Source organism: Bombina bombina, chromosome 7 (genome assembly GCF_027579735.1).
Source record: "Bombina bombina isolate aBomBom1 chromosome 7, aBomBom1.pri, whole genome shotgun sequence".
NCBI lineage: Eukaryota > Metazoa > Chordata > Amphibia > Anura > Bombinatoridae > Bombina > Bombina bombina.
This window is the reverse complement of record NC_069505.1, coordinates 441,099,033-441,116,688: the sequence shown is the minus strand read 5'-3', so window position 1 is coordinate 441,116,688 and position 17,656 is coordinate 441,099,033. Positions and strand designations below refer to the sequence as shown.

Here is a 17,656-nt window from a genome sequence, read left to right as displayed (position 1 = left end):
TTGTGGACACATGCAGTGCCCTGCGCTTCCTTTCTCGCTCCACCCGGAGTTGTTCTGCATTCATACATTATATGTTTTTTCCACGAGAAAAAGGTATTATTTTCAATCATGTAGAATTGAAACTTAATTGATTAAGTAGTTTCTATTCCGAATGGTTCTTCCCTGTTACCTGAAAGAGGAAGATACTTCGGGATTGCCTGAGAGAGAATTATCACACTCAGATGGAACATTTTTTAATTTGATCCTGAGGTTGTTTTTTCTTTCAGTTTTTATCTTGCTCACCTCCGTTTGTTACTTTAGGAGGTTTTAGCTACCCTGGATGACTCCGGCGTTACCGGTGTTAGTGTTCATACTGCGTCCCGCAAGTTGTAAAGAATGGAAACAGCCAGCTGCAGTAGCCTGATGGTTAGCTTAGCTGTTTAGCTAGTGGAATGTTTGCAGTTTGCAACCAGCTGCAGCTATTCACTGCATGGTGGCTGGGCAATCATTCCCTAGGGTGGAAAGAGTAGTTTCCAGCTTAAGATAAGAGAACTACTATACCCTTAGAAGATAGTTGGGTCTTTCAAAGATCCTAGGGACAAAAATTAGAGAAGAGATGTACACCAGGGGTTACAATGGCAGCCAGCGTTGTACTTTGCTAATGTCATTGGTATGACGGCATATTGGTTTTATGTGTTGTCTGATACTATTACGTCAGAAACTCCCCTGGATAAAATCCAGGATAGGATATAGGCTTTCAAATTGGCTAATTCCTTTATTTCAAATTTTTGCCTTAAGGTTATAAAAAGGGGAGCATAGGTTTCAGGTTTCTCTGTCCCAGCTCACTGAGCCTTATGTTTAGAACCTTGTTAGACAGATGTATGCTCTAAGTAAAAAAAATAATGTAATGAATCTTTATAAGAAGGTTTTGTTGGAACCTGGCTTGATGGAGATCAGGCTTGGGTTCGAGATGTTCAGAATCCCTGGACAATAGAAAATAGTGTTTCCGGGATTCAAAGTGGACAGGTGTTTGCTTTCAAATTTTTCTGCAGACCAGATACAAAAAATAAATAAATAAAAAAGGGGCGTTTTTACATTGTGTAAGAGACCTCTATTCCATGGGAATACTTGTCCTGTTCCTATACAGGGGCAGGGTTTTTATTCCAATCTGTTTGTAGTTCCCAAAAACGAGGGATCCTTTAGACCTATCTTAAGACCTCAAGAGTCTTTACAAGTTTCTCAGAGTTCCATTTTTTAGGATGGAAATTAGTCGTACCATCCTTCCATTGATACAGGAGGGTCAATTTATGACGACAGTGGATCTAATGGATACATATCTGTATGTTCCTATCCACAGAGATCATCACAAGTTCCTGAGGTTTGCCTTTCTGGACAAATATTTTCAGTTTGCGGCTCTTCCTTTCGGTCTGCAAAGGTTCTGGGGTCTCTGCTGGCAGTTCTAAGACCGTGGGGCTTTTTGGTAGCGCCTCATCTGGACAAGTATTCTTATCCAGCCGTCATCTTTTCTACAGACAAGGTCCCATGCCGGCATTGTACTATCCTTCCTGAGAACTCACGGGTGGAAGGTAACTCTGAGAAATAGTGCTTTAATTCTGAAGACAAAGGTTCCCTTCTTGGGACCTCTAATTGTCTCTTTATCCATGAGAATTTTTCTGACAAAGGTCAGAAAGTCAAAGATTCTGAATACGTCGAACCCTTCAGTCCTCTCCTCAGCCATCAGTGACTGAGTGCATGGAGGTAATCGGATTGATGGTGGAGGCAATGGACATTATACCGTTTGTTCGGTTTCACATCAGGCCTCTGCAGCTAAGCATGCTCAGGCAGTGGAATGGAAATTATACAGATTTGTCTCCTCGAATAACTAGAACAGGAGACGAGGGACTCTCTTCTCTGGTGGTTGTCTCTGGTTCATTTATCCCTGGGGGCATGCTTTCACAGACTTTCCTGGGTGACTGTGGCAACGGACACCAGTCTTTTGGGATGTCTGGGGCGCTTTAAAGTGCTCTGAATTAGTAGAATGATTAGAGCAACAGTTTTAGACTTTGACGACTCAGTTTTGATTCCCATTATAGGGAAATACATTTACAGTCTTTACTTCCCATCAACATCCTAGAGCTGAGGGCAATCTTTAATGCCCTTCAGGCCTGGTCTCAGTTGGCTTCGGCCCAATTCATCAGGCCCATTATTGCCATCTGTCAGCGATCCACATCCCAGGTGTGGACAACTGGGAGGCGGTTTTTCTGAGCAGACTTTTCATCCAGGAGAGTGGGAACTCCTTCCGGAAATATTCTCCAACCTGATTCTCAAATGGGGTAGGCCGGAGTTGGATCTCATGGCATCTTGTCAGATTGCCAAGTTCCCGAGTTACGGGTCCAGGTCCAGGTCCAGGGACCCCGGGACGAGCTGATAAGTGCCTTGGCAGTTCCTTGGTCCTTCAGCCTAGCATATCTATTCCCCCCGTTTTCTCTTCTCTCCCGAGTTATTGCTCGAATCAAACAGGAGAAGGGCATCAGTGATCCTCATCACCCCTGCGTGGCCTCGCAGGATTTGGTATGCCGATCTGGTGGTCATGTCATCCCTGCCACCTTGGAAACTTCCATTGAGGAAGGACCTTTTCATTCAGGGACCCTTCCTTTACCCGATGCTGGTTTCTCTGCAACTGACTGCTTGGTGATTGAACGCTTAATCTCATCCAAGCGGGGGTTCTCTGATTAGGTCATAGATACCTTAATTTGGGCGTGTAAGCCTTTAACTAGTACAATTTGCCATAGGATATGGCGCATATACCTTTTTTGGTGTGAATCCATAGGATACTCATGGAGTGGAGTTAGGATTCCCAGGATTTTGTCTTTTCTCCCAGAAGGATTGGAGAAGGGTTTCTCAGCGTGTTCCCTAAAGGGGCAGATTTCTGCCTTATCCATTTGTTGTGCAAGCGTCTGGCAGATGTACCAGATATTCAATCTTTTTGTCAGGTTTTGACTAGAATCAGACCTGTGTTTAAACCGATTGCTCCTCCTTGGAGTTTGAATAAAGTTCTTCTAGGGGCTCCGTTTGAACCTATGCATTCCATAGATATTGGGTTGTTATCTTGGAAAGTTTTGTTTCTTGATGCCATTTCTTCTGCTAGAAGAGTGTCTGAGCTTTCAGCATTACTATATAATTCTCCTTACCTTATTTTTCAATCAGATAAGGTGGTTTTACGTACTAAACTTGGTTTTCTTTCTAAAGTTGTTTCAGACAAGAACATTAATCAGAAGATTTTTGTTCCTTCCTTGTGTCCTAATCCTTCTTCTTAGAAGGAATGCCTGCTACACAATTTAGACATAGTCCGTGCTTTAAGGTTCTACTTGACGGTTTTCGTCAATCATCTTCTTTGTTTGTCTTTTTTTCAGGGAAAAATAGGGGTCAGAAAGATACGGCTGCCTCTCTTTTTTTTTGGCTGAAGAGTATCATCTGGTTTGCATATGAGTCTGCTGGACAGCAGCCTCCTGAAGGAATTACAGCTCATTCCACTAGGGCTGTTGCTTCCTCATGGGCATTCAACAATGATGCTTCTGTTGAACTGGTTTGCAAGGCTGCAACTTGGTTCTCTCTTCACATTTTTTCTAAAATTTACAATTTTGATACCTTTGCCTCGGCTGAGGCTGTTTTTGGGAGAAAGGTTCTTCAAGCAGTGGTGCCTTCCGTTTAGGTTCCCTGTCTTGTCCCTCCCTTTTCATCCGTGTACTATAGCTTTAGTATTGTATCCCACAAGTAAGGATGAAATCCGTGGACTCATTGTGTCTTTAAAAAGAAAAGAAAATGTATACTTACCTGATAAATTTGTTTCTTTTTAGACACGATGAGTCCACGGCCTGCCCTGTTCTATGAGACAGGTTATTATTTTTTTTGTTAAACTTCAGACACCTCTGAACCTTGGCTTTTCCTTTCTCTTCCTAACTTCGGTCGAATGACTGGAGTGGGAGGGAAGGGAGGAGCTATATTTACAGCTCTGCAGTGGTTCTCTTTGCCTCCTCCTGCTGACCAGGAGGCGTAATCCCACAAGTAAGGATGAAATCAGTGGACTCATCGTGTCTAAAAAGAAACAAATTTATCAGGTAAGCATAAATTTTCTTTTTTGCTCCCTTTCTGCGGATCTACCTATGTGTTTAAGTGTGTGCCAAATAGGGGTTTTCTTTTTTTGGGGATTACAAAATATATGAAGTGTCAAGGTTGTCACCAATTTATTTGCCATAAAGAGTGTTGGGCCAGGCTGTTAACGTCTGTTGTATGATGGGGCTCACGCCCTGTATATATTCACATATAAATGAGTGGCCCACAGGATTTTAACCCATTTAAAATATCAGTTACTCAAAAATTGTGCCATTTTTGCCATCTGTTTATTGCAATATAAGATAATTTTTTTTTATAAAATGTAATTTTGTTTAGGTTTTTGGAAAGTGTATTATTTTATTTAAAATACAAATAACTATAGATATCTTTATTCTACAAATTGTAATCAGTTGCAGAATAAGAAGCTGACTAAATAAGAAGACAACTTCAGCCTTGTAAATTGTGCAGCTTTCTTTTTCTTAATGTTCATTCACAGTGATTACCTTATAAATGACAGTCACAGTGTATAAGTGACAGTCACAGTGATTACCTTATAAATGACAGTCACAGTGATTACCTAATAAATGACAGTCACAGTGGTTACCTTATAAATGACAGTCACAGTGATTACTTTATAAATGACAATCACAGGGGTTACCTTATAAATGACAGTCACAGTGATTACTTTATAAATGACAATCACAGGGGTTACCTTATAAATGACAGTCACAGTGATTACCTTATAAATGACAATCACAGTGATTACCTTATAAGTGACAGTCACAGTGATTACCTTATAAATGACAATCACAGTGATTACCTTATAAGTGACAGTCACAGTGGTTAACTTATAAGTGACAGTCACAGTGATTACCTTATAAATGACAATCACAGTGATTACCTTATAAGTGACAGTCACAGTGGTTAACTTATAAGTGACAGTCACAGTGGTTACCTTAAAAATGACAGTCACAGTGATTACCTTATAAATGACACTCACAGTGATTACCTTATAAGTGACAGTCACAGTGGTTAACTTATAAGTGACAGTCACAGTGGTTACCTTATAAATGACAATCACAGTGGTTACCTTATAAATGACAGTCACAGTGATTACCTTATAAATGACACACAGCGAGTACCTTATAAATGACAGTCACAGTGATTACCTTATAAATGACAATCACAGTGGTAAACTTATAAGTGACAGTCACAGTGGTTACCTTAAAAATGACAGTCACAGTGATTACCTTATAAGTGACAGTCACAGTGGTTACCTTATAAATGACACAGTGATTACCTTATAAGTGACAGTCACAGTGGTTATCTTAGAAATGACAATCACAGTGATTACCTTATAAGTGACAGTCACAGTGGTTAACTTATAAGTGACAGTCACAGTGGTTACCTTAAAAATGACAGTCACAGTGATTACCTTATAAGTGACAGTCACAGTGGTTAACTTATAAATGACAGTCACAGTGATTACTTTATAAATGACAGTCACAGTGATTACCTTATAAATGACAATCAGCATAAAACACTGTGAATGAACATTAAAGGGCCAGTAAACCTAAAAAGTAATGTTATATAATTCTGCTGCTTCTGCACATAGTGCAGAATTATATAACATTATATTAGTGCTTGATTTGTATAACATAATATTGCCTGCAAAGTTTTATTAAAGGGACACTGAACCCCAATTTTTTATTTTGTAATTCAGAAAGAGCATGCAATTTTAAGTAACTTTCTAACTTACTCCTATTATCAATTTGTCATCGTTCTCTTGCTATCTTTATTTGAAAAAGAAAGCATCTAAGCTTTTTTGGGGTTCAGTACTCTGGACAGCACTTTTTTATTGGTGGATGAATTTATCCACCAATCAGCAAGGACAACCCAGGTTGTTCACCAAAAATGGGCCGGCATCTAAACTTACATTCTTGCATTTCAAATAAAGATACCAAGAGAATGAAGAAAATTTTATAATAGGAGTAAATTATGTGCAGAATTATATAACATTATTTTTTAGGTTTACTGGCCCTTCAAGAACAAGAAACCTACAAAATGTTTTGTTTATTGTTTTCAGAATGATTGTCTATAAGTTGTTTGTTACATTAAAGTTGATTTAAAAAAAAAAAAAAAGGCAAAGAAAAAAAAAAGCTTTGAGTGGAGTGTTTCCTGTCTAGAGTCAGTGGAGGTCACATGTTTCCTGTCTAGAGTGGAGCTCCAGTCTGCAGACAGACTACTTTGCTGCAGATAGACCCTTCTCCAAACGCGACCTGTATACGTAACTAGACCAAGTCCATGTGACTTCTACTGGCGTATCAGCGTGTCTGCTGTCACGGTTTAGCTGTGATTGGGTATTTGCTAGGCGGTTTGTGATTGGCCGGCACACTCAGTATATATAGACGTCACTGCGGCCTATTCTTTCTCTTTTACTCCAGCTGCGCAGGAGGATCTCCACACGGCTTTGTCTTCTCGTGAGTTTAGCGCCTTGTTATCCGCCGCATGTTCTGTTGTCTACTGGGGTCACTTTACCGCACTCATGGGCCGTAATCTGCTCTCTAGCACAGTACTACCTATACACATACAGCTGGGTATCACTGGGCATGGTGTGCCAGCTATAAGACTGTAGACTGCTCTCTAGCACAGCACTACACATACAGCTGGGTATTACTGGGCATGGTGTGCCAGCTATAAGACTGTATACTGCTCTCTAGCACAGCACTACACATACAGCTGGGTATTACTGGGCATGGTGTGCCAGCTATAAGACTGTATACTGCTCTCTAGCACAGCACTACATATACAGCTGGGTATTACTGGGCATGGTGTGCCAGCTATAAGACTGTATACTGCTCTCTAGCACAGCACTACACATACAGCTGGGTATCACTGGGCATGGTGTGCCAGCTATAAGACTGTATACTGCTCTCTAGCACAGCACTACACATACAGCTGGGTATCACTGGGCATGGTGTGCCAGCTATAAGACTGTATACTGCTCTCTAGCACAGCACTACACATACAGCTGGGTATCACTGGGCATGGTGTGCCAGCTATAAGACTGTATACTGCTCTCTAGCTCAGCCCTACACATACAGCTGGGTATTACTGGGCATGGTGTGCCAGCTATAAGACTGTATACTGCTCTCTAGCACAGCACTACACATACAGCTGGGTATCACTGGGCATGGTGTGCCAGCTATAAGACTGTAGACTGCTCTCTAGCACAGCACTACACATACAGCTGGGTATCACTGGGCATGGTGTGCCAGCTATAAGACTGTATACTGCTCTCTAGCACAGCACTACATATACAGCTGGGTATTACTGGGCATGGTGTGCCAGCTATAAGACCGTATACTGCTCTCTAGCTCAGCACTACACATACAGCTGGGTATTACTGGGCATGGTGTGCCAGCTATAAGACTGTATACTGCTCTCTAGCACAGCACTACATATACAGCTGGGTATTACTGGGCATGGTGTGCCAGCTATAAGACTGTATACTGCTCTCTAGCACAGCACTACACATACAGCTGGGTATCACTGGGCATGGTGTGCCAGCTATAAGACTGTATACTGCTCTCTAGCACAGCACTACACATACAGCTGGGTATCACTGGGCATGGTGTGCCAGCTATAAGACTGTATACTGCTCTCTAGCACAGCACTACATATACAGCTGGGTATTACTGGGCATGGTGTGCCAGCTATAAGACCGTATACTGCTCTCTAGCTCAGCACTACACATACAGCTGGGTATTACTGGGCATGGTGTGCCAGCTATAAGACCGTATACTGCTCTCTAGCACAGCACTACACATACAGCTGGGTATCACTGGGCATGGTGTGCCAGCTATAAGACCGTATACTGCTCTCTAGCTCAGCACTACACATACAGCTGGGTATTACTGGGCATGGTGTGCCAGCTATAAGACCGTATACTGCTCTCTAGCACAGCACTACACATACAGCTGGGTATTACTGGGCATGGTGTGCCAGCTATAAGACTGTATACTGCTCTCTAGCACAGCACTACACATACAGCTGGGTATTACTGGGCATGGTGTGCCAGCTATAAGACTGTATACTGCTCTCTAGCTCAGCCCTACACATACAGCTGGGTATCACTGAGCATGGTGTGCCAGCTATAAGACTGTATACTGCTCTCTAGCTCAGCACTATACATACAGCTGGGTATCACTGAGCATGGTGTGCCAGCTATAAGACTGTATACTGCTCTCTAGCACAGCACTACACATACAGCTGGGTATCACTGGGCATGGTGTGCCAGCTATAAGACTGTATACTGCTCTCTAGCACAGCACTACACATACAGCTGGGTATCACTGGGCATGGTGTGCCAGCTATAAGACTGTATACTGCTCTCTAGCACAGCACTACACATACAGCTGGGTATCACTGGGCATGGTGTGCCAGCTATAAGACTGTATACTGCTCTCTAGCACAGCACTACACATACAGCTGGGTATCACTGGGCATGGTGTGCCAGCTATAAGACTGTATACTGCTCTCTAGCACAGCACTACATATACAGCTGGGTATCACTGGGCATGGTGTGCCAGCTATAAGACTGTATACTGCTCTCTAGCACAGCACTACACATACAGCTGGGTATCACTGGGCATGGTGTGCCAGCTATAAGACTGTATACTGCTCTCTAGCACAGCACTACACATACAGCTGGGTATTACTGGGCATGGTGTGCCAGCTATAAGACTGTATACTGCTCTCTAGCACAGCACTACATATACAGCTGGGTATCACTGGGCATGGTGTGCCAGCTATAAGACTGTATACTGCTCTCTAGCACAGCACTACACATACAGCTGGGTATCACTGGGCATGGTGTGCCAGCTATAAGACTGTATACTGCTCTCTAGCACAGCACTACACATACAGCTGGGTATCACTGGGCATGGTGTGCCTGCTTTAAGGGGCCCTTTATACATATAGCTGGGCATCATAAAGTAGTCAGTGTCACCCATGAGCCGTACGTCACATGTAGGGCACTGTTATGCTACTGGTTCCCCTCAGTTCTAGTCACAGCTGGCACTGTACTTTCTTATACACCCCAAGGCTCTACGGTCTGTAGGTTATTAACCCTCTGGCTCCTGAGACTGTGATTGGCTCAGACAACGCTGCTATGGTTTAAATTCTGCTTACTGTAACCACCCTGCTATTAAAGGGTAACCCAATGTTTGTTTTTCTTTCATGATTCAGAGCAGCAGTTTTAAAGCAACTTTTTCAAAATAAGGATACAAAGAAGTAAAATTGATAAAAGTAAATGACAAACAGGAATGTAAAGCTTAGGAGCCAGCTACATTTAGCTACCAAGGTGCTGAACCAGAAATGATTATTCAGAGAACATGCAATTTTAATCAACTTTCCAATTTTCTTCTATTAAAAAAAAGCAGTCTTTTTATATTTGAACTGAGTCACCAGCTCCTACTGAGCATGTGCAAGAATTCACATAAGTGTATATGCATTTGTGATTGGCTGATGGCTGTCACATGGTACAGGGGGAGTTGAAATAGTAAACTTAAAGGGATACTTGGGTTAAATTAAACTTTCATGATTCAGATACAGCAGTAATTTTAAACAACTTTCCAATTTACTTCCATTAAAAAAAATGTGCAGTCTTTTATATTTTACAATTTGAGTCACCAGCTCCTACTGAGCATGTGCAAGAATTCAGACTATACATATATGCAGTTGTGATTGGCTGATATCACATGGTACAAGGGGAGTGGAAATATATATAACTGAAATTTCTTTTAAAACAATCTACTCATTTGAAGTTCAGACTAAGTGCTATTGCATTGTCTTGCTATCTTGCATTTATTGATTATGCAAATCCACTGTGGCAGGTCCTTTTTAAGGAACGAAGAAAAATAGTAAATTATAAAGTTGCTTAAAATTGCTGCTCTGTCTGAATCATGCGAAAAACAATTTGAGCTTCATATCCCCTAAACATGCAGTGTTGCCTCTGGGGAGCTGAATAAGCTGGGCTGTGTAGGCTAGCATTGTACCCCAGAGGGACATCACACTTTATACCTGGGCTGTGTAGGCTAGCATTGTACCCCAGAGGGACATCACACTTTATACATGGGCTGTGTAGGCTAGCGTTGTACCCCACAGCGACATCACACTTTATACATGGGCTGTGTAGGCTAGCGTTGTACCCCACGGCGACATCACACTTTATACATGGGCTGTGTAGGCTAGCATTTTACCCCACGGCGACATCACACTTTATACATGGGCTGTGTAGGCTAGCGTTGTACCCCACGGCGACATCACACTTTATACATGGGCTGTGTAGGCTAGCATTGAACCCCACGGGGACATCACACTTTATACCTGGGCTGTGTAGGCTAGCGTTGAACCCCACGGCGACATCACACTTTATACATGGGCTGTGTAGGCTAGCATTGTACCCCACGGCGACATCGCACTTTATACCTGGGCTGTGTAGGCTAGCATTGTACCCCACGGGGACATCACACTTTATACATGGGCTGTGTAGGCTAGCATTGTACCCCACGGCGACATCACACTTTATACATGGGCTGTGTAGGCTAGCATTGTACCCCACGGCGACATCACACTTTATACATGGGCTGTGTAGGCTAGCATTGTGACAATTTGTTTTTATGGCAGGTTCCCCATCGTAGCTTTCACAGGGGTAACTCACAATGTCCGGAGGTCTTGATGTCCTGCAGATGAAGGAGGAAGATGTCCTCAAGTTCCTTGCCGCTGGTACCCACTTGGGTGGCACCAACCTTGACTTTCAGATGGAGCAGTACATTTATAAGAGGAAGAGTGACGGTATGAGTGGGCGCAGCTTCCTTATATATGCTAAGCACAGTGATGCATGTGACAATAAGGAACACAAGCAGAACACCTGCACACTATTAAAACTTGGAGCTGATGTTGGCTCTCGAGTGTCGGAAGTGTGCTACAGTAACACGGCAGGATTTTCGCTGACACCGTTAGAGCTTCTGGCTCTGTGAGCGGAGTTTGATAGTAATCGCTGCCACATGTAGCCATTGTCATAACCTCTAATATGTTGCTGCTACTGAAGCCAGACCAACTTTAACACATGAGCTGCTGGAGAAAAATAGCATTATGTAGTCACTCTAAGCTTTAAAGGGATACTGAACCCGATTTTTATTTCTGATTCAGAGCAGAAATTTTAAGCAACTTTCTAATTTCCTACTTTGTTCAAATATACCGAAGAGAACAAAGGAAAAAAGTAATGTAAACTTAGGAGCAGGCCCATTTCTGTTCAGAACCCTGGATAGCGCTTGCTTTTTGGTGGCTACATTAAGCCATCCAATCAGCCAGTGCAACCCAGGTTCTGAACCAAAAATGTGCCGGCTCATAAATTTACATTCCTGCTTTTTCAAAAAAGATACCAAGAGAATGAATAAAATTGGTAGGAGTAAATTAGAAAGTTGCTTAAAATTGCTGCTCTATCTGAATCGTGACTGAAAAAAATGGATGTAGTGTCCCTTTAAATCTGGGGCCCTATAGTGCAGTCTGCACCTGCCACACTTGGACAGGACTAAAATTAATTAAGATTTTAATATATGAAATATTTTTTTTATATCTGGATTATAGTGCTGTGTACTGTCGGGGATAAACCAGGGGGCTAGAATTCTGGCATTTGATGTTGTATGTAGGCTTATGTGTATCACTTCTGCAGTACCTCAGTATTCCTGCTGAAGTCATGGCATAAGCTTTAGTTAAGCAGCCATTTGGGACATAATGCACCTTATATTAGGGGGTGTTTATATAACTAGTGTTTCGTGTGTATGCGATTTGCTGTTTAACACTACATACTGACTTTTCAGGCATCTACATAATCAACCTGAAACGCACATGGGAGAAGCTGTTGCTTGCAGCCCGTGCAATTGTGGCCATTGAAAACCCAGCTGATGTTTGTGTTATCTCCTCCAGGAACACCGGGCAGGTAAGGTCTTTTTGCTTTTCTGATGTGACGTAGGGTGTGCACACTATTAAAGCTCAGAGCTGAGGCCGTCATGGCTGCTGAACTCCTGAGTGTCGGAAGTGTGCGACAGTAACACGGCAGGATTTTCGCTAACACCGTCAGAGCCTCCAGCTCTATGACCGGGGTTTGATAGTGATCGCTGCCACAGTCCTACTTATGTCTGTTAGGGACTTTATTGCAATGTGTAAATTGTGTAAGCAGTGACAGCTGAGGAGCTGTGACATAAGCCGGACTCTCCTTGTTCCTGCATGACGCCTAACGTAAGTTTCTGATTATATGTGCTTTCTTTAGCGTGCTGTGCTGAAATTTGCCTCTGCTTGTGGAGCCACCCCGATCGCTGGGCGCTTCACCCCTGGTACCTTCACTAACCAGATCCAGGCTGCCTTCCGTGAGCCACGGCTGCTTGTAGTGACAGACCCCCGTGCTGACCATCAGCCACTCACAGAGGCTTCCTATGTAAACATCCCCACCATCGCCTTGTGCAACACGGACTCTCCGCTGCGCTATGTGGATATCGCCATCCCCTGTAACAACAAGGTGTGTGGAATTGGGGTGTACACCAAAGTGTGACTGGGGCGAGTGTGCTGGAACCGCATGATGTGGGTAGTTTCTGATAATTTGTGTTTCTGATGGTCTTTGGCCGTAGATCGTTCTCTCCCAGCAAATCCTCTTTATAGAGCTGTTTAAGCTGGCAATGCAGCTCCCGGACATCTGTATCCTACACTTAATGACAGGGGCAGTGTTAAAGGGATACTAAACCCAATTTTTATTTCTTTCATGATTCAGATAGAGCATGAGATTTTAAGCACCTTTCTAATTTACTCCTATTATCAATTTTTCTTTGTTCTCATGCTATCTTGATTTGAAAAAGCAGTACTGTAAGCTTTAGAGCCAGACCATTTTTTGTTCAGCACATGGGTAGCACTTGCTGATTTGTGGCTAAATGTAGCAAACCAATCAGCAGCTCTACCAAAGTGCTGAACTAAAAAATGGGCCTGCTCCTAACCTTTTATTACTGATTTTTCAAATCAAGATAACATGAGCACAAAGAAATTGATAATAGGAGTAAATTAGAAAGTTGCTTAAAATTGCATGCTATATCTGAATCATGAGAGAAAAAATGAGGGGTTAGTATCCCTTTAAGCAAATTCTTATAACTGCATGTAACAGTCGTATAAAGAATATGCACAGATACTGAGATAAACATCCAGTATAAAACCTATTGAAATCTCCCAGTTTAGCACCGATGTTAGGCTGGGACAGCCAGTGAAAGGGGCTGAGGAGAAAGCAGGAAGAGCAGACCCCCTGCATACAAAGAACCATTACACACGCAAGCAGAAATCTGTAGTCTTCAGTCTACATCTGATACTTTGGAGCTTAGTTAGGAGCAAAACTATAAAGTTACAAAAACACTCCCAGATAGGCTATATAAATGTATCCTCTACAAAAACATGTATGCAAAGAAAAATCTAGTGTACAATGTCCCTTTAATCTAAAGGAACATGAGTTACCAGCTTCCCCTGTGAATAGTGTGCAGGTGAGATGTCTCTGGTTAGAATTAAAATACTGGCAAAGGAGCAGTATTAATGTAACGTATATTTACTATCAGTGTTTAAAAGGACAGTATAGTAACACTAATGATTCTGTTTTACTTCTATTTAGCTTTGTGTTCTCTGGTCGGCTCAGTACCAGAAATGCACTACTGGGGGCTGCGCACATCTTTGGCTCACTTAAAGTGATCACCTAGCTCCCAGTAGTGCATTGCTGCTGCTTCAACAAACTATACTAAGAATGATACGACAAACTTCTATCTAGTTTAGAGTCTAGACAAAGAAGAACGCTGGCTTAAAGGGATACAAAGCAGACTTTTTTTTTTTTTTTTTCTTGATTCAGAGCAGCAAAATTCTAATTTACTCCTATCAATTTTTATTCATTCTTTTGCCATCTTTATTTAAAAAGCAGGAATTTAAAGCTTGGGAGCCAGCCCATTTTTAGGTTAGGCACCATGGATAGCACTTGCTTTATTTGGGACTACAGTCAGCAAACCAATAAGCAAGCATAATCCAGGTTCTCAACCAAAAATGGGCTGGCTCTTAAGCTTTACATCTGCTTTTTAAATAAAGATAGCAAGAGAACAAAGGAAAATGTATAATAGGAATACATTTAAAAGTTGCTGATCTATCTGAATCATTAAAAAAAAAAAAATTGGGTTTAGTATCCCTTTTTAAAGGGACAACCTACACCAGAATATTTTGTTTTAAAATATAGATAATCCCTTTATTACCCATTCCCCAGTTTTGCATAACAAACAGTTTTATTAAAGGGACAGTCTAGTCAAAATTAAACTCATTCATATAGGACGTCATTTTTATCAACTTTCAAATTTTTCTTTTTTACCTCTGATTACCTTGTATCTAACTTTAAGCAAACTGGCTAAAATGCAAATCTGTCAAGGGAACTGAAATAGGGCGCAATCAGTGCTGGCTCCTAGGAACTCCATGAGCAGTGTTAGTTCATGTGTTTTATAAAGATAACACCCTCTAGTGGTAAAACTCAAATCCCTGAGCTAAGAGGTGGCCTTCACGTTCTTACAAATTAGCATATGAACCTCCTAGATTTAGCTTTCAACTAAGAGTACCAAGAGAACAAAGCAAAATTGATGATAGAAGTAATTTGGAAAATTGTTTAAAATTACTGCCCTATCTGAATGAGTTTGTTTAGGACCTGACTGTCCCTTTAAAGGACCATTAAACTTGATGACATTTTAATAATATTTAAAATGTTTCATTACTGAAATATAGACCTTTATTTTTCTGTAAAATATGTGTATTCGCTTTCCTGCTACTGTCATGTAGCGTGTTGAAAGAACACGTGAGCTTGTGTTGCATGTTAGGTGGGCAGATTGTCTTGGGCTTTGGGAGTGGGGGCTGTTTAAATGTCTGGTTGGATAGCGACAAGTGGATCTTGTTCTGTATCTCATTGTGGTCTCCTGCAGGGTGCCCATTCTGTGGGTCTTATGTGGTGGATGTTGGCACGTGAGGTCCTGCGCATGAGAGGTACAATCTCACGTGAACATCCCTGGGAGGTCATGCCTGATCTTTACTTTTACCGTGACCCAGAGGAGGTGAGTAACTTGCTGGCAAAGCTAGCAGGCCTTGTCAATCTGGCAATTTACAGATGTGATTTAATGTGTTTAACCAGGGGTTAGAGTAAGATGTATCTGTCTCACAGTACCACATACACTGGCAGCTCTGCATGTGTGCATAAGGGTTAAAATGAGGCATATGTTTCTGCAGACTTGCCTGTGTACACAGCACTGTGTGACAGATACTTATGCATCAGTCACCCATGAGCCCACACTGTGCAGCGCTGCGTACACTGACAGGTCTGTAGCAATTTAGTATACCGCTTTGGTACCACAGCTGGCAGTGGTGTGCAAGATCAGACAGACCAATCAGCACGCAGACCTATGACTATCCTTCTCCTTTTCTCCTTTTTTTGCTATAGATTGAGAAGGAGGAGCAGGCAGCAGCTGAGAAAGCTACCACCAAGGAGGAGTACCAGGGTGAGTGGACTGCACCAGTGCCAGACTTCCCTCAGCCTGAGGTTGCAGACTGGTCCGAGGGTGTTCAGGTGCCATCAGTGCCCATCCAGCAGTTTGCAGGTGAGCAGTTGTATAAAGCTGTCTGTGCCACTAGTGTCTGTGTAATCACTTGTCACTTATCAGCTTGTTTCCTCTTCCAGAGCGCACGGATATCCAGGCAGCACCAAAAGCTCCAGGTAAGTTCCCCTCTGGGCTCTAATATCCGTGGGCCTCTTCACCATTGGTGCTTGTGAAGTGGCGCCTCACCCTGTCCTGCTTGGGGGGGGTCCTTACCCTGTCCTGTTGGGGGTCTTGCATAGAACTTACTACTGCACTTCAATTACCCTGCTCTGTATCTTACCTGTTCTTGGCCATGTTATCTAACCACCTTCTCTCTTTAGCTGAAGACTGGAGCTCACAGCCAGCAAGCACTGACGACTGGTCTGCTGCCCCCACAGCACAAGCATCGGAATGGGCTGGAGCAGCTGCTGATTGGCCTTGAGTGCACCTGGGTCTCATGTCAGAGGAAAATAAATATTTTTCAGAATATTGTCTGGTGGTCATTTACTGGAAGTTTTCCACCATTAAATCATTAACAAGACACTTGTGTTTCAAAGGGATGTGTGTTTTATAGCACTTGGGTTAAAGGTTTGTCTTGTACAAAAGACAGTTAACTAAACAATCAGGTTACATGTGTTTGGTCAAGTGGAACACACCGTTTTATTGCTTGTGATGTAGAAAGTCCCTGACAAACGCAGGAGTACCTGCTGCTTTTTTCTCTGCAACACATATGGAGGGAGGTCGGTCATTATACCATCAAACCTCTCACATGCATACTGATGCTACTGTACCATACTGTGATAAGCTGCTGGTATCCATCTAGTACAACCAGTCATGTAATCCGTCAGCTTCTGAACTTAGTTGTAATTAGCTGCTGGGGCTTATCTAGTACAACCACTGTCTGCTAATTAGATAGCAGTGTGACAGTCAGCCACTGGACTTTTGTGATTAGCTGCTGGTGCCTATCTAGTACAGATACTGTCATGTAATCAGATACCTGATAATTACCCTGGGGTGTCTAAATTCTACAAATATTTACCTTTGTGTAGTAGTTCATAATTGGGTGACCGTTAATTTAGCTTACCAATTTAAACCAGTAATTCCTCCTCTGTAGTATTTCTCTAGTTGCTATAAATGATTGGAAACCTAGACATGTGGTTTTCCTAAAATCAGGACAACATAATGAAATGTCTGCCAAGCTCCGTCCAATGATGACATCACGACTTGGTTTGCATCTATGCACTTTGCTGAATAGCATTGACAGTCTGTTAAATCCAATTACTGAGTCTAGTTTTTAACTAGTGATGCCTTTAATGCAGCCCAGATCATGTCATCAGTGGGCAGAGCTTTGCAGCCATTATAAAGTGACCAGAAACAATAGTCATTTAAAAATAACTTCTTTCCAATGGCATGGAGAGTCCACAATTCCATTCTAATTACTAGTGGGAATTTAACGCTTGGCCACCATGTGGAGGCAAAGAACAAAGTTGTAAGTATTTTCCCCCAATCCCCAGTGTACATTGTAGGTGGTGTGCAAAGATGGTGTCTGAAGAAAATCAGTTTAATCCTTTAATGGGTACTTTTCCTTGCACGTAAGGATTGGGGTGATGCTGTGTTCATGTAGTCCACTTTAGTAATGGTGGCTAGACACGATGAGTCCACGGATCATTACTAATGGGATATTCACCTCCTGGTCAGCAGGAGGAGGCAAAGAGCACCACAGCAGATCTGTTAAATAGCTCCTCCCTTCCCTCCCACTCCAGTCATTCTTTGTCTACGTTAGTAATAGAAAGAGGTAAAGTGAGGTGTTAGAAAAGATTCTGCAATCAAGAGTTTTTTTAAAGTAGTGCCAGTGTGCTACTTTGTTCTAGGGTGTA

The 17,656-nt window shown here is 42.3% G+C and overlaps 1 protein-coding gene and 2 non-coding genes across 3 annotated transcripts; all 3 read left to right on the top strand.

Moving 5' to 3' along the window:
- The first annotated feature begins 6,424 nt into the window (after positions 1 to 6,424).
- LOC128666654 (40S ribosomal protein SA) lies at positions 6,425 to 16,266 on the top strand. The gene is made up of 8 exons (XM_053721371.1): positions 6,425 to 6,572; positions 10,783 to 10,950; positions 11,979 to 12,097; positions 12,428 to 12,673; positions 15,132 to 15,260; positions 15,644 to 15,800; positions 15,881 to 15,916; positions 16,121 to 16,266. The coding sequence occupies exons 2-8, from the start codon at positions 10,818 to 10,820 to the stop codon at positions 16,219 to 16,221; spliced, it is 921 nt and encodes a 306-aa protein (XP_053577346.1). The 5' UTR covers positions 6,425 to 6,572; positions 10,783 to 10,817; the 3' UTR covers positions 16,222 to 16,266.
- LOC128637113 (small nucleolar RNA SNORA62/SNORA6 family) lies at positions 11,026 to 11,166 on the top strand. The gene has a single exon (XR_008398978.1). It is a non-coding gene; the product is annotated as a small nucleolar RNA SNORA62/SNORA6 family (small nucleolar RNA).
- On the top strand, positions 12,133 to 12,286 carry LOC128637112 (small nucleolar RNA SNORA62/SNORA6 family). The gene has a single exon (XR_008398977.1). It is a non-coding gene; the product is annotated as a small nucleolar RNA SNORA62/SNORA6 family (small nucleolar RNA).
- Positions 16,267 to 17,656: the final 1,390 nt, after the last annotated feature.